Below are 27,186 nucleotides of genomic sequence, written 5' to 3'. Positions count from 1 at the left end.
TAGCCTACTAAGGTCTTCAAGACTACAAAAGGCACTCAATGCATTAACCTATATTATCTAAGTAACTAAAGCCATTTGAGTTTTCACTAAAAACATGTATATTACATTGAAATAGAACAGGGAGGTTTCCTATGGAACAGCAGAAGAACCTAAATAAATCTCAATCTTTCATTATCCAGGGGTCCTGTCCTGTCAGAACACAAGAAAGAATAGAAAGAAGGCAAAATAAATCCATGTGCTTTGGGGGACATAGGCTCAACAGCATCAGCATGAGAAGAAACATGCCAAATATTTCTCCACAGAAAAACTTTCTAACATCTAACCACAGCTTGCCCCTTCACTCCTTACTCTGCCAAACACAGATGAATACAGCAAACAGGTCTCTGCCCTATCATTTCTTCATCTTTTCTCCTCCTTGTACCTGGCACCAAGACACAGTACCGTCAACAGAGCTGAAGCAGAACGAGCCCTAACCAGACACCATGGGCTGTTGTTGCCGCCTGGTGCTGGAAGTGCAGAGCTGGGAGGAATGGAAAACTAAGTGAGAAAGGTGCTTGGATGAGGTAGGGATGAGAGCTAGATTTTGAGTTGAGGAGGAGGAAAAATCAAAATAAGCCAAGGTGAAGTCATGTCCTGGCTAACTATAGAGTGATATAGTCGCCAGACTGCTCATGCTTGCAACAGGCAAGTTATTAAGTGATGGGTATAATGGCTGTTCCAAATGTATCAGAAGGAAGATTATCAGTGTCACAGTCTCAAGGCTGCGTATGATGCCAAAACCAGTTACTGCTGAAGGAAGGATGAGTCAATTAAGATAAAGCAATCTGCTGAAACAGATCTGCCATGTTCCCTACTGAGGAAGTCTATGACCAGTTATAATTAGCACAACTAGAACCCCATTACATGTCATGCAGAAAGCATGTTTGTAATGATTTCTGAATGCTAACAGCCATGTGATAATATGCAAGATACAGAACATAGCAGCAGGATTAACCTGTTAAATACATTTATGAGATATCGTACAGAATCTAAACTTCAGGACATGGCAAGTAGGCAGAAATAACACAAGAGTAGAAATAGCATTTGATTTACTTCTAAATAGCATACGAGACAGCTGAAGACACTATAACAGTCTAAAAATCACTCTCTTTAAGGGACACAAAAAATGAGATTATATAAAAATAAAAATACAAGGAGAAAGTTGGTTAGAAGGGTAAGAAGCTTGTAAGTCACAATGAAGCTTAGATAAGTTTTGGAGGGGAAAAAAAAAAAAAAAAAGAGAAATATAAAGCACTCAGACTTTTCCTTATCATTCCATATCCCCACTGTCTCTGGGCTTCAAAACCACATACACGATTAAACAAAAGAGCATGAGGGACACCTGTAAGAAAATAACACTCTTCAAAACATGGAAATCAGCCAAAGAAAATAGAAAAGCAGAAAGTCTCATAAGCTCAATGTAAATTGGACAAGAAAAAAAAGGTCTAAAACTGACATGCCAAATGCATAAAGCTGGTAATAAAACTGCTTTCAAACACATCTGATGTAGGAAGCCTGACAGGGAACAGTTGGGCATGCGAATAACCTGACTATAAAAAGAGCACAAAAGAAGGAGAATAAAAAGATTAAACAAATTACTTGTGATAGGATTTATTACCGAGAGAAAAAGTCTAAGATGTTCTCGTACACGATCTACATTTCTCAATAGATGCATTTTGGGCATTGTCTGAAATTGAACTTGTTTCTGAACATACAAGTTTTAAGAGGATTCCAGAGACTATGCCGAAAATTACAAACCAGTCACTCTGAATTTTGTGCCTGGAAACTATGTATGATATGAAGAACATCTTATTTAAACATACAGAGAAACACAATGTAATGAGAACGAAAGGTTGCATTCCATTTTGTAGTGGATACTTACAAACACTAATTTGAATTGTTATTCCTCTAGTGGAATCAAAAAAAGGCACAGATTAGAGTGATTAAACTGGTACTGGATTTGCAAAAAGCTCTTTCTTATCAAAGGCTTCAGAAAAAAATTGTTGTCATGAGATAAATAACTTGGTTTAAATACAGCACCCGCTATTAAGAAAAGCCAATTGTAAAAATGGATTATGAATTTTTTAAAAAGAGTGTCGTAGCAATGAAGCCCCACTAAGATCTTCACTACTTCCTGTGCAGTTTAATGAATGAGAGGCAAATAGTTGAATATAAGAGCTAGCTAGTTTAAAGCTAATAGCAAACATGTGCAAAAGGATCTCTGAAATATTGTGTCAATACAAAGTAAAGTACATAGAAGAAAAGAACCCAAATGTAAGGAACCTTCATTAAAATGATAATCACTTTTTTTTTTTCATAGTTCTCTGACAAGAAAAGCTCGATAATTAGCAACAGTTAAAATACATACAACATCAGTACCAATATGGAAATAGAAGAAATGATACTGTGGCATAGGCCTACAGAACACACAAATACTGAAAATCACTTGCAGAGCTAGTCACTTCATTTCTAAAGAGAGGAAAGAGCTATGGATGGTAGACTGCTGACAAGTGAACTCAAAAGAACAGGCAACACATATGAGAACAATTCCAACAATTCCAAATTTGGAAAAAGACAACTACTGCCAAAAAGATTCAATAGAGATCTAAAGAATTACATGAAGAGCAATTAATGTCATTCATCTTGGCTTAATTTTTGCTTTTTTTCTTGCTAACTACACAGGAGGTCAGGTACTAAGCTAGAAAGATCTTTTGGCCAATACAAGGTAGAGTTGAATTCCTTCCTTAAATGAGAAATTACAAAAAGGTGGGAGGTAGAGGTAGTAAAATGGATTCCATTCATGTTAAAAAAAAAAAAAAAAAAAAAGTATTGTATTCACCTTGCAAGTTTTCCTACATCTTTATTCTAATTACTTTGAATGTAGATTAGATTTTAACTGTTAAATACATAAGACATTTAATTTTTTATAGATCTGAAAGAATGTATGTGAATATATTTCATATTTAAACTTACCAAACAAAAACAAATCACTAAACAGATTAATGTGGCAGGCATTCTTTTTTTCCCAACCTTTTAACTTAATGAAAAAGTGTGCGACTAATTATTGGAAGGTCTTAAGGGAATTATTAAGCTGTTCTTAATAGACATAATGCCAAAACTTGTGTAGTTTAGCGATGCATAGAAATATGGCCATTGAAAAATACTTTTACTGTATTTCTGTAAAAAAAAAAAAAAATCCTTTCCTCCCTCAGTTTTTGAATGATAGTAATGAACGTAACATGCATTTTATTGCTTTTCTGCACTGAATTTCGTAACCATCTCTCTCATAAGCGACTGAGTACACATTACACAAATGTGAAATAGCAGTCCTAGTTTTTCTGTTCCCCAAAAAGAAGAACTTTTCTGAAACATTTCTCTCCATGTCTCAGTGTCAATCAGGCTTCTAAGAAAAAAATAAACCATTTCAACTGGAACAACATACAAACAATGCACTTAGAGTTCTTACATTTCTTACAAAACTTTTCCATTAAATTACATTCATATGTTCTTAACAACAAAAATTTTTAATTAGCCAAACTATCCAATGTGGCAGTAATTAGTCTCTGCTGATTCAAGTACTGTTAAAAAGCTCAATATAATTTCCCTCATTTGAAGTGTATTTGGCAGTATAGAAAAGTGATTTTAGTTCTATACATTTATTTTTCAATTATCAAATACATAATAATGTGCTGCATAGAAACCAAAATTCAGTTCCTTTCTTGATGACATAAGTATTTTTTATTCTTCCTTACCCTGATGTGTTGCATGCATACTTAAAAAGATCACCAAGATCCTATTTTTCCTGCTGTTATTCCTTTATTGGCCAGCATGAGTTTAGTCACTAGAATAAGTCTCCAGGAAATCTCAGAGGGTAGGACTGGAAGGGACACCCAGTCCCCTATCTCTATCAAAACTTGGGACTGGCTTTTAAGGCTTTCCACACACAGCTCTGGGGTTTAAATCACAACGATTAGAAATGCTACTTTTCTCCAAGGTCCTCCCTCCCTAACTAGGCAGAAAAAGGACTTCAGAATCACTTTCAACTATTTAGTACAAACACTGTAAGCAATACTGACAGCATCAAAGCAATAGAAACATTGTTGCACTCAAATTTAATTTCATCTGTGATTTATACAAGTCATTTTGTTTATTCCATTTTTTCTCAAAAATAATTTCACAATAGGAGTTTGTAAGTTATAAGTAAATAAAATGTATAAGCCTGAAATCTAACATTAAATGTTACAAATATGGCAAAGTAAAGATGGGAAGAAATAGAGGACTAAGATTCACCACTCTGATGTGAAGATTCAAGCACATGTTATTGCACAGAACCAATAAATGCCCAACTAACAAACCTTTTATCGGTGGCAAGCTGGAAGTATCTAAACAATGGAAAAAGCTATCAGAAGGAAATTTAAACCATGGTCTAAAAAGACTTTAGCTGTTGAAATACAATTTTTGATAAGGGGGAAAATAAAAAGTTTAATGGGTTACAATTCTCAGTTAATAAAACAAGACAGGTATAATTTCTACCTATTATCAACCTGCACGGATTATAATCACTTTACAGGTCAGTACTTTAAATAACCTAAAAAACCTTCTGTGTATGTACTTGCATTCAGGATTTTATATTTTATCCATAGCTGAACAGACAGGAATTAAAATTTTTGTCATCTATTTGTCTTCCAGTCTGAAAATGTCCAAAAAAACAAATTACATTTTACAACATAACTAATTTAAAAAGCAACATGCATTCTGTGAACAGATCCTTTCTTGAGAAATAATTTATTTTGAGTTTCAAGTGATTATACTTATATATTGATACTAGGATTTAAGTACTAATTAGATCATCTCTGGACTATTTATAGGATAAACTAATCAGAGACAGTTTTCAGATCAAGTTATTCTTTCCTAAATGCTTTCCATTTACATCATCTCCTAGATCCAAGGCCATTCAAATAACGCAGTATGATATTTTCCCCCTTCCTCCACCAAAATCATTCAGTTTATCTCTGATGAAGGCCTTCTCAGTTCATGATTTCAAAGTGTCAATGTGAAAAATCTAAACCAAAACTCTATTATGTTTCTCTGTCATTAACAGGCACTATTACTAAGAATAAATACTTATTTTGTCCACTAACATTGAATATTCATTCCCCTCCTGTACATTTGTCTTTTGAATGAAGGGCAGAAAATGTGCCTGCTGTGCTTAGCTGTACCTCTGCTAGAACAGCAAACACTGATGCAAATACAGTTTTCAATAAAATAATCTCTGATTCAAGTTAAAATGTTGGGCTTTACCAACAGTTAGACGAACCTGCCTTCTTCACAATTATTTTTTCTACAGTGCTTTTATATAACATTCTTAGTATCACTTACCAATGGTCAGTTGAGAGCTGTAACAAAAATAGCTTTGATCTTCCATTTTCCATATTTATTTTTTTCTCCTACTATAGTTTTGTTAAATTATTATCATCTCAGAGAGGAAGAAAAATGATAATTGTTAGAACAGAACATCATAAAGAGGGAGGATTCAGAATTAATCAGAGGCAGAAATCATTAAACTACTTCTAGCACAGTCAGTGCAACCACAAAATGTTACTCAAAGACTTAGAAATATTTACAGAATTGCAGCCATCCCAGAAGTAACATCACACCTGAAGTGATAAACCCTGTTACACAAAACTACTGAATTGGAAAAGATTACAGAAATGTTCAAAAGACAAGGAATTTAGTAAAGTTTTTGCCAGTCTTCTACTTTTAGCATTTACAAGATAAGGTCAGACAAGGATAACTTCACTAAACAAGATACATTTCTATCTTGGAAACAATTATAAAAATGTGACTGCAGTAAACGCAAACATTGTTCGCATGAAATATAACGTCTGCTCTCCTCACAGTTGAAAACTCCAGTTTATTTTTCATTCTCTTACTTCTCATATTAGATTATTTGTTTTTCCATTGTTACTGTATGTTTTACCATCTATAAAACGTTGAAAACCAGCAGAGGACTTGCTGTATCATTATAATGAACTGATCAGGGAAGGAAGGACAACTATGTTCTGGGCAACATAATTACAGTTTCAAATTATTATTACTATTTTTCCTGTCTTTAAAGGTTTATTATTTAAGAGACGCAGTCCTTGAATGAAGGAAGACTCCAGCTTGATGTGCATTTACATATTAATATAAGGGATGTTCTTCATAGACTACTAAAAGCCATTCACTGGAATTTCTAATTCAGAAAAATAATCTGAGCTATAAAGGAAAAATAGGCAAGTGCTTCTTTCATATTTCTTCAGTTTTGGCTGTCTCTTACAGACAAATGCAGCTACTCTTCTAGTGGGAACATAATACTAGATAAGAGAAGAGAGGTTGATTTGTGGTACAGTTAAAAAATAAATCAAAAAAGCAAGCAAAATAGCTGGATAAAATGCTTTGCATGGTTGATAGATGACTGTAAGGAATAGGCATCAGTAAAATATTGTTTGAAATCAGAGAAGCCATAAGAAGGAGCCACATTTTAATACTAATAAATGAAAAATGGCAGTGGGTTTAAAGAAATCAATATTTCTTACAATTCTTACAACTATATCCTTGACAAATTAGTTGGAAGCTGTTAGCAATGAAAATCTACAAAAAAGGAAATCATTGTAACAATAACATCTAAAAAAAAAAAAATCAACTCACCCTACTTTAAAGCACTATTAGAAGAATGTGTGCAAAAGTTCAGCACAAATACAGTCTAGTACTTCCACAATGCAATAATATTTAAATAACAGCCAAAATTTTGGAATTTGTCTTAGTAAACCCAATTTCAAGGGAGGAGCAAATAAATGCAGTTCTACCAGCAATGACATCATCAGCACCATCATTCAAATCCATTTAGTATGTATTCCAATAGCTTGAGATCTTCCATTAAATGCCATCTGATCACATGCACAGAAAATTTAAGTTACTCTAGATTAGTTAAAATATCCAATTTCAATTTCAAATTTTCTAAACCATCTTTCATCTTGCAGATAATATTTCACATGTATTTTTCATCTTCAAAAATCAGCAAAAAACAAACCAAAAACCTTGCAAGATATTAAATACATCAGCTTAAATTTCAAGTTATTTTAAGCACTTCATTATGATTAAAACTTGAAACCTTAAACTTTTTACATGAATTCATAGCTAGCACAATTATTTTCCCTCCTTTTCCGATAACATTTTGAAATTTGTCTAAACTAGTAGAAAAATAAAACACAACAGCATAAAACCAAGGAATCAATGAATACCACACTGTACTGAAATTTGCTCTCTCTTTGTACTTTTCTAAGTCAGTTGAAAAGAAAATAAAATTACAATTCTTCTTCAACTTGTATTAACACTACTTCCACCAAAAAGAAAGTTAACTGGTACCACAAGTAGTCAAAGCTACAAAGTAAAAATCATAAAAGCACAAGAAGGCCACTAAAGCCCTGGGCTAGGGGGCAAAGAATATTGATAACTGTTTTTGCTGTATTTGTCATGTATTTTGAATCTTAATGTAAAAAAAAAAAAGGAAATACAGCAAGTTCTATATTGCTAATGCAGCTTTTATTTCAATTTTCTCTTTTAATTTTGGTAGCATTCTCTCTTTAGACTATTCAAACTTTTGCAGATAAGCCAGCAAGCTTAAAACTGTTAAAAAAAAAAAAAAAAAAAAGAGAATTCTTACTTGTTTAATAAGCAAGCATACACAAAGCCAAAACTCAATTCATGGGTGCTTAATTTTATAACATCTCACACAAGCTTGATAGTCAGATTACTCAAAATTCTGCATGGAGTTACTGGTACTAGAAATGTGTTTTTTAGACAAATACAAGCGATATAACACTAACTCCCACTACATTATTTCCCGCTCCTCACAGCTTCTCCTGTGTGCCTACATTAAAGAAAATACCAACACACCAAACCTATGTTTTAAACCATGATCTTCCAACCATTTCCACAAGTCCGTCTATCAGATAAAATTTCTCTCATGTTTGTTCAATTACTTCTGAACAGCTAGGAAGTAAGAGTGTTATTAAACTCTCCTTTACAAAAACTATTGTTTTTTAACAACAGCTATTGAAGGGGTATACAAAATCTGCACATAGCTCTTAGATGACCACATGTACTTCATATTGTAGTAGGATAAAGGTTAAGCATAGTATTGTTTGACCCTTTCAACTACTAACATTCATGCCATGTTATTGCTAGTGTTGCATGTTAAGCAAGCAACTTTTCAATGAACTTGTGTTGGCTTTACCACAGACACAGATGTTAGGCGGACTCCTTTGTTCATAAGGTTCTCATTATTAACTGAAACCAAGTTGAATATTTGACTGAAGGAAAGGACCATATCATTGTTTTCAGATTTTGCTCTATGACTTAACTCAACTACATCTGCCAGCTTTGGAAATACCAAGTACTTCTTGGCGCCAGTACTGGCGCCTTGCTCTATGACTACCATCTTAAGTGCTTCAGTTTGAGGAAGTCTCCTAACGATCAAAACAGTTTAATAAAAACTTAATCTTGTGATTAAGAGTTACTCATTAGCTGACAGAGTGCACTAAAATTTGCTTCTACTTAAGAATAATTTCACGAAGTTAGCAAATAATAGTAAACTGAATGCATGGCTGTAAATATGTAACCTAGAAAGTTCACAAGATGTTTTCGTGATTTATGAAGTCTGTGTTATACTTGAAACCACATTTATTTAATAGATAGGCTGGCACTTCACAAGATAGTTCAATCTGCTTCAAATCTATTTAAAGCCTTTGGGAAACATAAAGGATGCTCTGAGTATAAATGCAATTCCACTTTTCACCTTTTTGCACTACTGTCTCTTAGCATAAATGTGATAAGTATTATACTCCTTCCAAAAAAATCTCCCATTATAAACAGCTGTTGAAGATGAAACAACTCCAGTTTGAGCTAACCCCCTTAATATGAACTACTTTAGACAGCAAATCAATTAACTGTTGTAATACACTTTTCTGGATATACTCTTGGGTACTTTGAATTAGAATAAAACAACACATCACAGTCCTCTGAGATCAAAGAGTTTAGATTTCATGCCACATAGATAACTGCTGTTCAGAACTATAGGTGGTAATTCTGCAGATAAACATTCAACACATCTAATTACTATAGTGGAAAATTGAATATGTTACAAAAGTGGAAAAAAATGCCCATAATCTGCTATTTTCACAAAACACTAAAATAAAGCTTTTTTTTTTTTTTTAACATAAGAAAATACAGGAATAACAATGATTTCCAGATAATTAATGATGCAACTTGAGATAGAATCAACAATATTTATTTCACTTACCATGCTGAATGTCCTTCATGTCTAAGTGAAGGCTAGACATTAATATTCCAACAGCTTGAGATCTTTTGTTACTTAATAACTTGACAACCTGCCAAAATAAAGCCATCTATTAATATTCACCAGCATGAAAAATTTTAGAATATATTTTGCAATACTAACAAAAAATTCAAAAAATAGTACTCTGAGTAATTTATATATGCATGAAAAAGTATTATTATTTTTAAGGGTGCTTCAAACTGAATATATCACAAACATAAATGTCATCTAGCTGAATCTTAAATCTAAAAGTTACTGTAAAGTTTCCTTACAGTTTATGCTTCATTAGGATGCACACTTTAAATTTCACATTACTGTTATAGGTGTATGAAACAGGCTGTCATATAAAAAAATTCTATGTCTGTCATGGAATTTCTTTGGTTTCCAGAACCACACAATAATTTCCATCTTTGATGTAAGCTAAAACAGTGAGAATTTGTGTCTCATTTTCAAGTTTAATATTGCAGGTACCAAATACAATTTTATTAAAAAAAATAACTATTACATATTGGTAGTTTCTTTGATCAGTTAGAAAACAGAGAAAAATCTAAGCTTTTTTTTTTTTATCAAATAAGCAAAAAAAAAAAAAAGTACTTCTGTACATATTTGCCTTGCAAACATAAAAGCAACAAGTATTTTATGAACTGTCTTTCACAGGTAGCTTTAAGCTATTTGACTTTCACTGGATATAAATTTCATGTTACTGAAACAATTAGCAAGTAATTACTGGAAAGGTTTCTTATCTGCAAAGTGACATGAATTTAGATTCTAAGTAGGGCTACAACATTATGCAGATGTAGAAGATTAAATGCTGATCTACTCAGGTTTCTGAATTTTATGCTGTACTACATGCTAAATAAAAAAACTGAATTTATAAGAAGAAAACAGATATTTGATCTGTGAATTCATGTTACTTTTACATTTCGATCAGGTAGGGGATATGCTTTTTCAAGTTACGTAGTTTCTATCATTGCGCTGAGACACCATAACAACTACAGCCCACTGGAAAAAATAATTAGTAATTAATGAGTATAAATGAAATTAATAAAAATATTTTAGCAAAAAAATGTAATACAGTTCATATCTTAAAATCCATTGAAGTATTCCACAAGATGTTTACAGTTGCTCTTTGATTAACTCAAGTTTTCACACAAGGGTTTTTAAGTTGATGACTGAGCAGTAGATGAAGAACAGCAAAATTCTAAACTAGAACTATCCCACTAGAACTGCTTAGAAATGGAAGCTTGATAAACTCACAAATGCTTGCAGAAAGTTTTCTGAGGATGTGATTAGCTGGCCAATTCTATTTATTTTTATTTATTTTTCCTTGTGCCTTTGTAATCATCAGTGTGTCAGGTATTTCCCTTTCCTCATGAATTTCTAACTTCACTGCAGTGAAGTGAAAATCTTGCATCCTGCTAAGTAAAAAGGCTTGGAATCACAGACCAGGTGCAGCATTATCACTGTTCACATAGTGAAAGACTTAGCTGTCAGTGTCATCTGTCAGAAGTTAGCAAGTACTCATTCAATTATATAACACACAATGCATTAGTATTAAACACTGAAGTCAAATATACTGAATTCAAAATTTTACAGATAAGATACAGAAGATCTTGTTTTACAGAAGATAATTATTTTCTGAATTCAAAGGGAAAAACTATGATAATTCACAAAAAATATAACTGGGATACTGCACACTGTCATTACAGCTATAATCGCTCTAATTATTTCCTATTAGGAGTACAGATATTTAAGCATAGAACTGTGATCAAGCTAAAACAAACAACCTGAGACTTCCTGTAAAGATAAACTATTATCTGAAGTCTGTTCTTGGGACTCTCCAACTTTTAGTAACGTCAGTACCCATACACTACTATATTACTACTAGATTCAACTTGTGAAAACACTATTTTTACCACCCATCAGCAATCTAAATCTGAGAGCTGCCAAGAACAGGGCTACACATGTAGCATGGGAACCAAAACTAGAGAGAAAAAATAGCCACTAGATACATTAACTATGACTTTGTGATACAGACTAAAACAAACCTTTTCTTCTTTTCAGGGGGCATCAATATTAGAGGTCCAGAAAATCTGAGTCACATGCTCTAGTAGTAACCTGATCTGAAAGTTCACAGGAAAAAAAAGTGGCTTTTTTCTTAAAGTGAGCTGATGAATAAGAGACTGACTTGATTTGCAGTGATCAAAAGAAAAAAAAAAATTAACACTGTTCCTGTGCACAATAGGTCATTATTTCTACCACAATTCTGAACTTCAAGGACATCAGAAATACTAAAAGAGCATCACCATCAAGTAAATGGGGGCTCAGAAAAGGAACAGAAAGTGTGGTTATATAACAACTATTTGTTTTGTCCAGCTTTATTTAAAATGTAGGCTTTATGTCAGTTTTCATACTCATCTTTACTCATTCTTCCTTCCTAATTTGAATAAATTGCATGAAAACTATATCTTCTTCCAATAGAACCCTTTAACAATATGACACTAATTCAGAAAATATGAATATTAACATAAGTGCCTAAAGCAAATCCCACATTTAAAAACAAAACAAAATTAATCAGCAACATAGTGTAGGCCGACTGTCCACAGGCTAATAACATCATTTAAAGACATAGCAACAAAAGACTGATAAACTAATCTTTACAAGATCTAAAATCTCAGACAACACACAGCTCCTTTTTAGTCTGGACCCTGACACTTTGCTTTAAAGAAATTTTAAAAAAACTAAGAAGAAGATTTTTATCTGAAGCCTAAAGTCTAGCACAAACGTTTTAGTTGTTGAGTGGTCTTCATTGTTAAACAGTAAACAAACTACATTTGCCAAATTTGCTCCTGATTGTTGAAAACAGCAAAAAAAGTCAAAAAGTCAAAAAGATATTTAATGAAAGGTAATACAAGACACATGGCTGATGAGAACCCTGAAGTAAAAATACAAAAGTTCCCCTTTCCCCAGAAAAATATTTATTTAATGCACGGAATTCTTCAGTGGCTCTCATTCTCTGGTTCTGATTTTGACTGCTAGCATTAAGCAAAATTATCCTGTTGGGTCTCAGTGGCTTTGAAAAACTACTGTGTTACAAAAAGTCATAAGCAGGAAAGCCACTGTACAAATGCTTGTAGCTTTTATAGAGAGGATGCAGAAATACAGAAGTTCCAAACAAGATTTTAGGAGATTGCATCATGGCAGTAATGCAGGAATCTTGATCTGCTGTTGCAACAACAATTCTTTCCTGTGGATTCCAGCATATTCCAATTATAAAATACATGACCAAAGAATTGTACCATATTTGTCACATGGATATCCTTGCCTCCTTACAGAACAGTAAGAGAGCATTCCCATAAAAGCTTATTAGTTATTTTTTTAAATTTTATTTAAGGTAAAACCAAAAATTAGTTCTGGCTAGCAGTGGCGTGAGAGGAAATAACACACAATACACCTGGTGGGGATATTTTGCTATAGCAGGAGATAAAGTATTTCTACTTCATACCTACCAAACAACATAGCACCCAGTTCTGACTGCCTAACAGCCTACCTGTTCTGATGGAACATGTTGATTTAAATAAAATCAATTTTTACCACTTTAAGCAATCTGAGTAATTTTTCATCTAGATTCAGATACGCAGTAATAATTCAGATAAACACTGCAATCCTCAAAAGGAGACAAAAATATTTAAATACTCATCATTAAAAATAATTGCAGTAACCTAATTCTAAAGATTAGAGTGGGGGATGGAAATAAAATATCGAAGTTTAAATTCTTTAGCTTAAAAATAGATCATAAGAAATATATATTTTTTATATGCTTAAAGCTATTTGATAGTTTAACTGATTGTTATATACCACAATTACACCTACTTCTTTCAGCATCTGAAGGACATGGGTACCTTAAAGTTTAATTTCTAAATTTGTAGCTGTTGTAATTTGTAGCTGTTCTAAATTTGTATTCTGTTTGTAATCATGAAAACATCTCTGTGAGTTGGCTCAACAAAAGTGAATGATCAGGGTCTACAATATAAACTTTTTTAAAAAATGGAAATCCAACAAGCTAAAATTTTCTTGGTAAACACACATAAAAAGTGAAAATTTTGTGTATGTTCTACAATGAACTAACACTTGCTTTTTTGCAAGTGATCAGAACCACTACCATGAACAACCTTGTCACGTTAGGAATTATACAAGTCTTTTGAATAGTCTTCAAAAGATATTGCATGCCCAAATAGATTTGAATTTATTATTTTTAAATATTTTATTTGAAGTTAACAGAATGAAATCAGGAAGACAAATAGAAAGCTAGAGGAAGAAAAAGAAAAAAGGGCAGGTCAAACAATGGAAAAAGCCTGCAGAATAAAATCTGCAATGTTACCTTCTTATGACACATGGTTACAGTCGAAAACATTATTTACTGTACTCACTCCCAACGAACTCTTTTAGTTGCAACTGCCTCCTTTTCTTTACAACTTTTTTGTTCTTGCTATTTGTACTGACCACCACTAAGCAAAAATTGCATTATTCTCTAATTTGATGGTTACACTAGATGATCTTGTAGGTCCTTTCCAACCTTGTGATCCTATAATTCTCCAAATCATCATCAGCAAAGCGTCATGTCCACAGCAGAGGGGTGATTAGATAATCAACTAGATGACTGAGAACTGGCTGACTGGCAGAAGGTTGTCATCAGCAGGTCAGAGTCTGGTTGGAGGACTGTAACAAGTGGTGTTCCCTAAGGGCTGGTGCTGGGTCTGGTGTTGTTCAACATCTTAACAACCTGAATGAAGTGACAGAATCCACCTTTAGCAAGTTTTCTGATAATACAGAACTGGGAGGAGTGACTGACACACAAGAAGGCTGTGCTACTATTCAACAAGAACTGAACAGACTGGAGAGTTGGGCAGTGAGGAACCTGACAAGGTTTAAAAAGAGCAAGTGTGGAGTCTTACACCTGGGAAGAATAACCATATTCATCTGTACAGGAGAGGAGCTCTGTGAAGAAGGACCTAAGTGTTCTGGTAGACAGCAAGTTGGCCATGAACCAGCAGTGCTCTCTTGTGGCCAAGGCCAATGGAATCCAGGGATGAATTAGAAAAGAATGTGGCCAGCAGGTCAAGGGAGGTGATCTTCCCCCTCCTACTCTATCCTGGTGAGGCACATCTGGAATGTCCTGTTCTGGGCTCCCCACTTCAGAAAAGACAGGCATCTCTGAGAAGGAATTCAGCAGAAGGTTACAAAGATGATAAAGAGGCTGGAGTATTTTCCATCTGAGGAAAGACTGAGTAACCCATGTCTATTCAGCCTAGAGAAAAGACTGAGGGGGGGGATCTGATTAATGTTTATAAGTGTCTGATGGGAGGTGGGATGCGAATGAAGCCAGGCTCTTCTTGGTGGTGCGAAGCAATAGGACAAGGCCTAAAACATGAACATAGGAAGTTCCATACAAACATGTACAAGAATTTCTTTACAGTAAGCGCAAAGGAACACTGGAACAGGATGCCTAAAGGGATTGTGGAGGATCCTATGGAGGTATTCAATACCCATCTGGATGCCTGCCTGTTTGACCTATCATACGGTACCTGCTTGAGAGGGGGGTTGGACTTGATCTCTCGAGATCCTTGAGAATCTCTTGAGATTCTGTGATCTTTAAGGACCCTTCTCACCTAAATCATTCTATGATTTAATGAAAATCATGTGTCTTACCTAAAGTCTTTTTGGACTTCATTACAAATTAAAAATAGTAACCTTAAAAACTTGATTTTCATGTTGGCACTAAAACTTTGTTTAACTCATAAGTCATTACTGATAAAAATACTATTAGGGATATTCACAAAAATTGAACATTATTTTAAAATATTAAATCATCATGATCACTGTACTAACCTCTTTTTTCTCTTTAGGTGAAACGCACTCAATCCATATGTACATCCAATTCTGAATTTGAGTTCAGATGTAGCTTGCTTTCTTGCATTCTCAGCTCAAAAAAAGCAGGTGGGCAGACAGGAGAAGAAATGCATATTGTTTTCTGTTCTTTCTTTTGTGTGTTTTGTGTCCCATTCTTTTTCCCTTGATAGCATCTAACATTAACACATCCAACACGCTAAGAGAAGCATCATCACCCAGACATTCAAGGGAGAGATGGAAAAGGTAGTATATGAAAGATCTAAAACTGCTTCCTATAGAAACATACAATCGCCAGTCTCCCTGGAAAGATAGCCATAATTGAGGCAGCTCAACTCAGTTTCTGGCACAGTAAGAGTTCTGTACAGACCAAGGTGGCAGCTATTTTTCAAGATTCAAGATCTGGGTTATACTTGTGCAGCTTTCAGTTGCACAGCTGCTGGAAGTCACTCACTACAGCCTAAATCCTTTTTTTCCCCTGTACTTGAGCAAACTTTCTGTACAACCTTCCCCTACAGAGGTTTTCCACTGCATAAAGGAACAGAATGAGGCCATTATCAGACAATTGAATGGCTTCTCAGATTAAGAAGTGACAACTCTGAATTCTCAACTTGACAGAATCCATAAGATGTTAAGCAGCAGCAGCTAAACCATGCCATTAAATCAGCAGAACCATTCAGTACTCATGATGATAAGCACACAAAGTAGAGAAACTTCTAGAGCTCTTTGGTCACAAGATGAGATTACAGCATTGTCAGATGCCAAACTCACATTTGTTTATTAAACTCACAAATATATGATCTGAATAAAAGTAGTAAGAGGAAGAACGAAGGAGAAACGTATGTACATAAAAGATGACATCAACCTGGGAAGCCTGAACAGGCAGAGAGATTTGATACATGGTCAAGTTGTGTTTGCAAAAAATAATCTTGAAGAATTTAAGTCAAGAATAAAACAAATAGTAAAGAAAACATGCAACAAGTTGTATAAAGAATAGAGTGAAAGGTAAAACGCAAAAATCATTCAAAGAGCCTCTAATAAAAAATTATCCTTACAAGCAAAACAAATGAGATATTAAAATTCATAAATAACTTCAGGATATCATTAATAGTGCATAAATAAAAATTATGTTTCAGAAAACTCTAAAATTTCTGTCTGTGGGGGCAGCAGTACTCCAACTCTGCCTCTGAAGAGTTCACAAGAGAGCAAGAAACAGTTGGGCCACTGACATAGCTAAGAGATCAATAAATGTGGATACAGAAGACTTCTTAATACAGTGCCTCATCTATTTGCAGAGGGAAACAATTCTCCTTTTTGGAATATTCTTTTTCCCTTGATGTCCTTCCTCATTAATGAATAAATGTGAATAATCTTTTATCTGTTAACTCAATATGACATTAACTTTATTTACCAATTTATGCTCATTTTATGTGGCATTTCATTCCTAGTATTCTATTACCATGGCGTCTTTGTGTTCAACTCAGAAATTCAAAAACGCTGAAATCATTAGCAAAATTGATGCATCTTGTTTGCATCTAAGGCTTTTGAAACAAAATTAAACTTAAGTAACCTATTATTTATTTTCTGGTGTGGAAGTGAGAGATTAAAATCTTAATTTCAATAGATTAATACTAGATTTTCCATATGAGAATATCTTTAACATTTTTCTTTCATTTACATGATAGATTATAAACATATGGTCGGCTCTTGAAAAGTTCTCTGCAGATAAATGTATGTTATTTTCAAAAAAAAAAAAAAAAAAAAGATCATCAGCAAGCTTTCTAAGATGTTGGTTCAAGAGCTAGGAAAGTAATCTACGCAACTCAATTCAGTCCCTTCTGTCAACCTGTTGTGCTGATAGTGATATTAAGATTTTCTGATTGCATACTATCTTTCCACATAATCCATTTTTTCTGGGAATCCATACTAGCCAGTGTTCTCCACACAAAAGAACATTGTAAGTTTTTTGTGTTGTATTAGTATTATCATTAGTATTTGGCCTCAGACAAGAGATTGTTTTTCTTCTTCACTAAGTATACTTTTTTAAAGTGCTGCAAAAACCAACAAAAGCATTTTTACTCAGGTAACAGTTCCATTTACTAAGTAGCTGAAGATCATCATTACCAACTGTACTCATAACAATCTGCAGAAGATATGGGAAAGAGCCTATGAAAAATAGTATCCGTTAATGTAAAAATAAGTAAGTAAATATTGTAACTACATGACACGGCTGAACAAGACACTCCAAAAATCAAGTTTCTATCCACTGATTGGGTCAAATGCTATAGGTTTGATGGAGTTAACTATTTGCTGACACCCATACTGACACCACTCCAGGTTCACAATGGTTCCAGAGAGAAATTACTTAAGATAGAGTAAGAGATGACACAAATCAGACCTGATATACTCTATATTTCCATCTGTCAGATCTCATTTCTTCACTCCCATCTCAGTTATTCACCTTCACCGCCTCATATTCCCTACTTTCCAATCTACCATTACAAGGTTAGGAAAGAAGTCTTTAGAGTTATACTTGCAGTCTCTTCTGAGCAACAGTGGTATTGCATATAGCCTGTAGAGTGGCAAAATTTGAGGAACACTTTACAGAGCTAACAGAAGACATATTTGATAAAAATTTTCCACATTTCAAGTGTTCAAAGCTATGTAGACATGAGCAAAAACAGACTTTGTATTCTTTTTTAAAACAGGCAAAATGAAGTTGACACCCAACATGTAAAAGAAAAGCAACAAAAACTCAAAAAAATTTGCAGCCTAAAGAGCTAACTTTTGGCAAAGTTATAACAAGATGGACTTATAACGAAAGCCAGATCACTTTAATATGCAGTAATGGCAGCTCCACCTATAATATACTCCATAAAAGACTTTCTTTGAAGATTAAGTAGGCATTCTCATTGAGCGAGTCTGCACACATTTGAAGCAGCTGAGAATTTGACATACATGTATTATCAGAGAAAAGTAAATCACAGCTTTTTTCATAGCACCAAATAAAAGGCAGTAAGAGTAAAATCAATTGCGTTCGTAAATAATATTGACCCTTCATTTTTTTCCTTTTTTATTGCAGTAGGATGGATTTTAATGTGGCTTTCATCCGGTGCTAGGTGCAAAATCTATTTTTTAAGAATTGTTTTATTTTCTTCAGGTATTTGAGATGGTCATACTAATGGGAAAAAAAGTTAGAAACAATACTTGGCTAGGGCAAAATTAACTTTAACTCGAAAAGAAAGCAAACAAAATCCAAACCTCCACAGTAATGCAGATAAATTTATCACTTTAGAAGGTGAATATCAAATATTTGTAAATGGTAACAAGTCTATATACATGTACACAAGTAAACAGGTGCATATACTGTATGCTACATAGCATAAATAACAGCGTGCAGAACAGCAGTTTACTGCAAAATAAATATTTCACCTACTAAACCAACCCCAAACGATCAAATTTTTCTTCCGATTAGTTCAAATCTTTTTTTCTCCCCTCAGTGTGGCCTCTTCTGTAAATATATTTTTATTTCAGCTTACAATAAAAACACTTCTTAAAATCAGATGTTTACAGAGTACCAAATATTTTATGCCTCTGAAAGTTATCTGGGTATTTTTATCTGACAACTACTTTAAGCTAGCACTTTGCATCCAATATTTAAAAGAAATTCATCCATTTAGTATAACCACACAGCAATATAAGGAGGAAAAACAATTGCCAAACTAGAAATATTCTGGAGAGAAGCACAGTAAGCTTTACAGATCGTACTTTACAGTGTTCTCCTGCAGCTCAACAGGTGACAGAATACATCTGCTTTGCATAATACATCCCAGTAAAAATCACTACAGAAACACCATTTCTAAGGTCTTTACAATACCCATAACTATCACAGAATCCATGCAAGTCAGTAACTACTTAAACAGCACTTAGTGCTTTCTATAAAAACATACTTGTGGAATTACAGCCATGCTTTCTCCAAAGAACCGCTTCTTCTGCTAAATATGGATGGACTTCATTACCAAAGTGTTTACTGCCGTACAAATGAAGAGCATTTGAGAATGAAGGCCCGTGTTCCAAACTACTTAGCGTATGTACATAGAGCATACTTTTTGTGTTCTGCTTTAATTTTCCTCACTTCAATGCTATGAAAAGCCCATACTCTGTTCACACACAAACACTGAACTTAGTCATCTGCAACACATGTAACACATGAAACTGTAGTTCTAATGAAAGCCTCTGATGCCTTTTTGTGTTGTTTCTAGCACATTTGATTATCAATTGGTTGATCACTTTCCTCAGGTACTATCACACAGCAAATCTGACTTCACCATCATGTAATTTCTCTTTCTTGACAGATCATTTGTTCGGATGGAGGAAGAGAAGAACACAAGATTCTCTTTTGTCAACTTAAGTAGCCCACATGAATATTTGATCTAAAATATGGCAGCTACTTAGATTTCCTTAAATTCTGTGTGAAAATTTCTGCCATATACAACTTATTTTCAAGTTAAGAACAATCAGTCAGTCATTTTCAATTAGCTTTACCTACATTTATTGTTAAGTATTTTTCATTTCAAAAAAATATGTACTGCTAGTATTAAAATCCCCATGCAGTGTTTACTTATAACTGCTGTCTGCTTCTGTTTATGCCACAGAATTAAACAATCATGATTTCTACTCTGCTTAGAGACTTGCACCACTAAACCTCAAAAAAAGTGAGTTAACTGTTTATAGAGAAACCATCAAGTATAGTTTGGAACTGCAGAGATGTGTTGCGGGGACAGCAAGACAGCAGCAGCACTGTTACCTTTACACCTATTCGAGCTCATAGTATCTTTTGCAGCACACAGGTGTGTAGCTGCCCTATCCTGCCAATCTATCCAGACGAAGATCTTATCCCAGCACCTAACCATAACCATTTGAGCTTCAGTACGTTTTCTATTGCCTGCAGCAGGTTGCTAGCACAGTAAAAAAGTATGTGATGGGGAATGTACCCATGACTACTAGGTGTAGAAACACAAAAACATCACTGCACACCCAATGAGGAAATAAAATCTTGCACAGCAGTGTTGTTGGTTTTTTTTTTTTTTTTAAAGAAAAAAAAAAAAAGGGGGGGGGGGGAAGAACTTCCCAGTAATGAGTTTAGAAAAGTGCAACAGTGAAGATGAGAGAAAACAAGAATTTTAAACATGGTTTAGCATTCTACAGAATAACAGTAATAAATATCTTCTCTATAGCCTGAAATTTTAATTGTGAATTAATTACCAATCACATCACCAAAATTTGGTCAGGCATTTCAAATCCAAGAAGGTTAGAGCCTCTATGTAGTCAACTACATATTCAGATCTATTTCTTTCACCCCAAGTTTTAAATTGCACATTTAATATGTGCTGTGGGTTTTTTGAACCCTATTTCAAAAAATCAGTGACATAATTATTATATTTCCCTGACTGTGTTTTTCATTTTTAGTATACATAAGCTTTATATTCACTATATATAAACACACTATAAACTTAGAACTATTATCACTGGTATAACATCAGGAATTAGATTCTTAAATATCACTTTCCTCTGAAATCATGGTAATTTACATCCATTTCTTTCATGTATAAAATCCTCTAGAATAACGTATATACTTCTCATTGAAGTATCATATGTGGAGTCAGTTTCAATCACCATATCTATATCTTTTTATATATCAAGTGGATAAAGCAAAGTTTTAAATATATATATATTTATATATTATATCCTATTTTATATATATATAATTTATTCTTTTATAAATTATATATTTAATATATAAATATTTATATATAAAAATATATATAAATATTTATATATAATATATAAATAATATATAAATAATATAATATATATAAAATATTTATATATAAAATATAATTCTATAAATTATATCCTATTTATATATATATATAAAATAAAACTTCAAAGCAATTAATTAAGCAAAACCATCATTCTTCAACAGACAGCTTTGGAAAGCATCCTACATTTTTTTCTTCTATTTCTATATAGCATATATATGTGGTGAAATTTTCAAACCAGAAAAAATAACTCAGGTGCATGCAAAAATCTTTTATGTAAAAGCCAGCCTAGAAAATATCTGAAATTAAATGGAGTACTCACTTGCTTGGTCTTTGTTTTTGTAATGGTGTCCGAAATAGGTTTCTTCCTCTCTTTAACAGCTGTTTTAGAAAATAGTTCTTCAAATTCATGATAATCTATGGAAGGCTCTTCAATTTTTTCCCACACAAGTGAAGCACTAGAATCTCTAAAGTTAAGCAAAAGACCTATGTAGGGTAGTGTCAAACTAAAATCATAAATGGCTGATTGAAGAAAATAAGATAGCAGCAGTTTACAAGTTGTTGCCTAACTTCTACCAGCAGCATTTTGATAAGATATAATGTTCACTCTTCCCAATACCTCTTTTCTTTTTTCACACAGGAAATCTGTCAGACTTGTTTATACTTTCCACTTCACATACACAGGAATATAAATAGGTAATAAAATACACAGGCATGCACACAAAGAGAAGTAGAAACATACAGCTATCTGCAGACCACGTGTTTGACAGTGGCAAGAAGAAACTGAAGACAGAAGATGTTCATCATTAAAAGGTAGAAGAAATAGTAGATAAATTGTCAGTACTCAGAGAGTAAGAAAAGATTAATAAGGAAACAGGTTTTTTATGACAAAGAATTATACTCTACAAACAAATGAAAATCATCGACAACCAAACCTGAGTATTTCAGGATCATATCAACTGATAAGAGCTACAAGAGATTTATACAGCCATGCTACAAAAAACAAAACCAACAAAAATAAACAAACAAACAAACAACCCACCGCAACCTGTGGTTTGACTCTATGTGCTAGGTGTACAAAGTGAAAAAAGGTTTCTAGGTCACAAGACAAAGAAAAGAGAAGAATAAGAATTGTTCAGCATACATTCACCTGGAGGAAAGACAGTAGCAAAGTTCATTCACTCCTGTTCAACAGAAAGATCAACTCTATCTTGAAAGCTAAGTGGGAAAATCACAAACACAGTGCTAAAAACCCATTAATGGAAAAGACTTCTGATTAAGATATGATATACAACTTCACGGGACAGCTGAAAATATTGCCCTAAATGAGCTTTCATGAATAAATAATATTACTCAGAGTTTGTGTGGTTATAAATGGAATAGACAGCCTATTTAAGTACTGAACTTCCTCTAAGTCTCTCATAAAGATCTGCATAGCAGTAAATAGATCTTTTTGCTCATAACACGATGCTATGAAGACAGCAAAAACACACTTCACAGCTATATAACATACCTTTTACTGTGGAGCTGAATTCTTGTCCAATAAAGAGGCTTCATGGGTCGAGAAGGCTCTATCACATGCTTCCTGCTCCCTTTCTCTTGATTCATGCCCATTGCAAATAAACCAGATGGTAATGGTGGAGGAAGAAATCCACCAACTTGTGGAACTGCTGTATAGGCACTGCCTTGAGCTGGTGGTGGAAGGGGTGCCGTTTCTCCAGGCAAAGGTGGTGGGGCTGCAGGTGGCACCCCCCACCCAGGTAGAGGAGGTGGTGGAGGAGGGCCTCCCACACCAGGTAGAGGAGGTGGCAGAGGAGGTGGTGGAGGAGGCGGGACTCCCGCACCAGGTAGAGGAGGTGGCGGAGGAGGCGGTGGGACTCCCGCACCAGGTAGAGGAGGTGGCGGAGGAGGGACTCCTGCACCAGGTAGAGGAGGTGGCGGAGGAGGTGGTGGAGGAGGCGGGACTCCCGCACCAGGTAGAGGAGGTGGCGGAGGAGGCAGGACTCCCGCACCAGGTAGAGGAGGTGGCGGAGGTGGTTGTGGTAAAGGGGCACCTGCACAAGGCAAGGGTGGTGGTGGTGGAGGAGGAAATGGTAGCATGGACCCTCCAGGCAGCGGTGGAGGAAGTGGTGGCACTCCTACTCCAGATAGAGTTGGTGCTGTGGGTGGAGGTGGTATTCCCAAGCAAGGCAGAGGAGGAGGTGGGGGAGGGATACCAGCTGCGGACAAAGGTGGTGGTAGTGGTGGAGGTGGTGGGATGCCCCCACCAGAAGGAGGGAGTGGGGCTCCTGCTCCTGGCAGAGGTGGTGGTAGAGGGGGTGGTACTCCAGTACATGGGAGAGAGGGAGCTGGAGGCAACACTGGTATCTCCCCGCTTAGCAAAGGAGGAGGAAGAGGAGGAGGAAGAGGTGGTGGAGGCGGCAGCAACTGCTGGGGTGCTATTGTTACACCAGGCAAAGAGTGGTCCAGTTGTGGTGTTGCTGGGCCAGCAAAAGGCAGAGGGAGTCCTGAGCTGGGCAAGGGTGGCGGGAGTGGTACTCCTGCCATGGGCGTGGAAGCAGTGACAGAAGAGCCATGTTCCCCAGGTACAGGAGCAGCAAGTTCAGTGGCCGATAGCGATGAGGGGATGCTACATGTGGGCTCTGTGGGTAAAGAAAGGAAATGTTCACTACAAGTCACATTTGTAATACTTATCGATTGATGAGGAGCAGAAAATTCAGTCTCGCCTTCAAACGTAAGGGACAAATTAGCTTTGGGTCCTGGAAGAGGCGAATGTGAAGCAGTCTGTACTGATTGGCTTGCATCCAAGGGCACCGAGATTAGCTTCGGTGACAGAATTAAGGAGATTTCAGAACAAAATGTAGGCTGTAATTCTAGAGCTGGCAATTTCTCAGATGGCTCTTCACCTTTGCCACTTTCCAAGTTCAGTGGTGAAGGGGGCAGTGGCAGTGCATTGGCTGAAGGCATTCTGTGTACTGAATAATCTTCTGTTGGTGACGTTTGTACAGATCTTGCTTGTGACACAGTTCTGGGCACAGCCTCTGTTTGAGGAGTCACACTACTGAATTCCTTGCAGGCAGTATGCACATGCTCATTTTCCTGCTCCCTCTCTGTAGTCTGTACTTCTGTAGCAGGGAACTGTTTCTCTAGTTCTGCAATTTTAGTCCTCAGATCCTCAATAGTTTGCTCAAGCTGCTGGATGACACTGGCACGCTCCTCAGATTTCACTTCCGAATCATCCTTTAAGAGAAAAGGAACATATAATAAACACAAACAAGATAATATTTGTTACTATTACATATAAAAGATTTTGGCAAAGAATATTGGTATTCCAGAGCCTCAGAGTTGACAAGCCTTTAAAGACAGGTATCATTTTGAATAGATGTATCTTAGAGTGGAAGAAAACAGTTTAGGAAAATGACTTGCTTCAGTATAAAACTACCTTTATCAGCATGAGTGTGTTTCAGCTCTCATTACAGTTGGCAAAAGCAAAATTCCAGAAACATCTCTCTCCCCCCTTATACCCTAACCAAGAAAACAATCAACAAGTGCTTTAAGTGCATTTGTACACATTGATACACACCTATTATGGGGGGGAAGGGCACTGCAACACTTTAATTCTGTTATCTGGAAATATGCTAAGCATTTCTTCAAAGGGATGGAACTGCACATAACAGACTCAAATACTTCCGACTGCTGGATTTCAATATATACACATTAATGGTAAAAATAATGAATGCAGAACATATTTAATGTTTACTTCTTAAAAGAAACTAATCTCAAAATGGAGAGTAATAATGCTTCTTTCCATTCAGGTGCTTCGGAAAGAATGAAGACAAAATTAGGAGATAACTTTCCTCCCACCTAAAATTTGACTCTCTTCTGCCAAGCTACGAAATGTGAATGAGTGAAATTAGAAAAGCTTCTTGTCTGGAATGGTTACTCTCCAATTGACTGTTTTCACATTTTTCATCTCTTTTTCTCAAACATTTGATCCTGCCTTCAGTTCACTGAGTGGAGAAATGAGCCTTAAATAGCACAGTAATTTTTATATTCTTAAATATCAGAAAAAAAACCTACTAAATGCAATAGGTATGTGCTTTATCAAAAGGTACCAAAAGAAAAAAAAGTCCCCAAACAGTTGGTGCTTATTCAGAAATGTTGAACAGTACATAGAACAGAAGTGATGCTGCAATACAAAGTCTTCAAGAATTTTTTTTCCTAGTTATATCCATTTACTCTTTTGTATTCTTTGCTGTTACTAGTTTTTAATTTGGGATATTAGTCACCAGCATCAGAACTTCAAGCATTTAGATTAAGTTTGTCACACAACAGCTTTTGCAAGTGGTTATGGCTAAACTGTTCAGTGCCTTTTTATGCTTTCATGAAAGCAAACTTCATGAGGAGACTGCAGGCTTATTTCACGGGGAATCTTTCAAATATTCAGATTTCACAGGTCTTGAAAACGAAGCCTACAAATAAGCATACAATACCTGATTAACTAAATGCCTTGATTTGTTTCAGGAAGATGATGTTTTTAATCTCATCCTTTGACATACATATAAAAGCCAATATTCTTTCTGAAAAATGAAGTTGTAACTTCCAGATGGTGACTATTGATAAAATACATGTTCATTAATACTTACAAAGTTGTTTCTGCACAAAATTGTTTTTTAAACATAAGATTAGAAATTCATGTTTATCTTAGTTTTCTAGCTGTTCTAAAACAATCTCAAAATTAAAAAGCACCAGCTTCTACACTTAAATCAAATATGGTGCAATTTTGAATCTACTTCATCAAAACTAATTCTTCTATATTGTCTGAATGTTCTGGAATTGCAGTTTGATCTCAAAGTCATGTATTTCAACTTGTTCTCCCAACCAAACTTTGAATAGAAATGTAAAAACAGAGAACATAAAAAAGGATTTTTGATGAATAGTAAAGGAATTAATAGACATATTAACAAACTATATTATAACAAGAAAAAAAGGTTAAAGATATTTTCTTTACAGACTGCCATTTCTGTTAATAGCTTTGTGTTTGTAGTGATAACGGTTTTGTTGAAGAACTCCACTATAAAGGAAAAAGATGAATATCCTATTATCTCTGCATTTCATCTCATCTTATCCCCAGTATCAGTCACCCACAAACACAGTATCAAGACCTATAAATTCTTTAAAAGACAACACTGCAAAGACAACAGAAATATACTACTAAGATTTCTAAGGCCACACAGTTCTTTTCAGTTGTTTGTGAAAAAAATTCAGTTTTTCCAGACTGTAACTCTCCTAATATCCAATTTTAAAACTGAAAGAACAATCTACCAAAAGCTACGCAACAGATATAGCTTTTCAATTCTAATTGAACTGGAAAATTTATTATTGCCGTGAAAAAAACAACAACACTGAAGCCAGCAGGATTAAACACAACATTAAATGGTTCTGCAGAGATTTACCTTAATGATAGCTGATCTCAGAAGAGTTTACTGCATTAAAAACTGATTTATTTAGATTAGATTAAATTTTTCAGAAGAAAAAGAGGTAGTCCTTGAATCCTAAAACACAACATGAACTACAGGAAAAACCTAGAAATCATGTTTTGCAGTAGATCATGGAAGTTTCTTCAAGAAAAGTGTTTTTATTTGTTATTGTTTTTAAGAAGGCAGCCAAGTGGCATGGTTAAATAATTGAAGAGAAGAATCAAAAGTGTTTTGATGAACTAAAGTGACTTTTGACTTCAAGCCCTAGCACCGCGTCTCAATGACAGGAGAAAAACTGTATTTCAATCTTCCTCACTTACTGTTACCTTGTTATGTAAGAATCAGAATTATATCCACTTTCTCACATAAAACCACAAAAGACTTATATGAACATAGAAGATTTTGCTATGAATGCTGAGAGAACTGCAAACTGCATTGATCTCAAATTTATTTGGTTCAAAAACAGAACAAAATCCGTACTTATGCCTCCAGAATTATTCTAGATAGAGGATGTCCTCAGACTAGTTTCATTACATTTCTGCCTTTCCTACAGCATTAA

General features: G+C 34.8%; 1 protein-coding gene across 3 annotated transcripts in view; it reads right to left on the bottom strand.

Moving 5' to 3' along the window:
* Positions 1-27,186, bottom strand: part of FMN2 (formin 2) — a 144,184-nt gene that overhangs the window by 74,644 nt on the left and 42,354 nt on the right. For 2 of the 3 annotated variants that reach the window (XM_042891123.1, XM_042891134.1), the window contains 3 exons: positions 22,661-24,387; positions 21,470-21,614; positions 9,383-9,470 (listed from right to left, as the gene is read on the bottom strand). In XM_042891123.1, coding sequence (XP_042747057.1) covers positions 9,383-9,470; positions 21,470-21,614; positions 22,661-24,387 — 1,960 coding nt within the window. The remainder of the gene's footprint in view (positions 1-9,382; positions 9,471-21,469; positions 21,615-22,660; positions 24,388-27,186) is intronic. The other variant, XM_042891142.1, reaches the window with a different exon arrangement.

This window comes from Lagopus leucura, unplaced genomic scaffold (genome assembly GCF_019238085.1).
Source record: "Lagopus leucura isolate 7727_CA_CO unplaced genomic scaffold, USGS_WTPT01 Super-Scaffold_73, whole genome shotgun sequence".
Lineage (NCBI taxonomy): Eukaryota > Metazoa > Chordata > Aves > Galliformes > Phasianidae > Lagopus > Lagopus leucura.
This window is presented reverse-complemented; position numbering and strand designations above follow the sequence as displayed.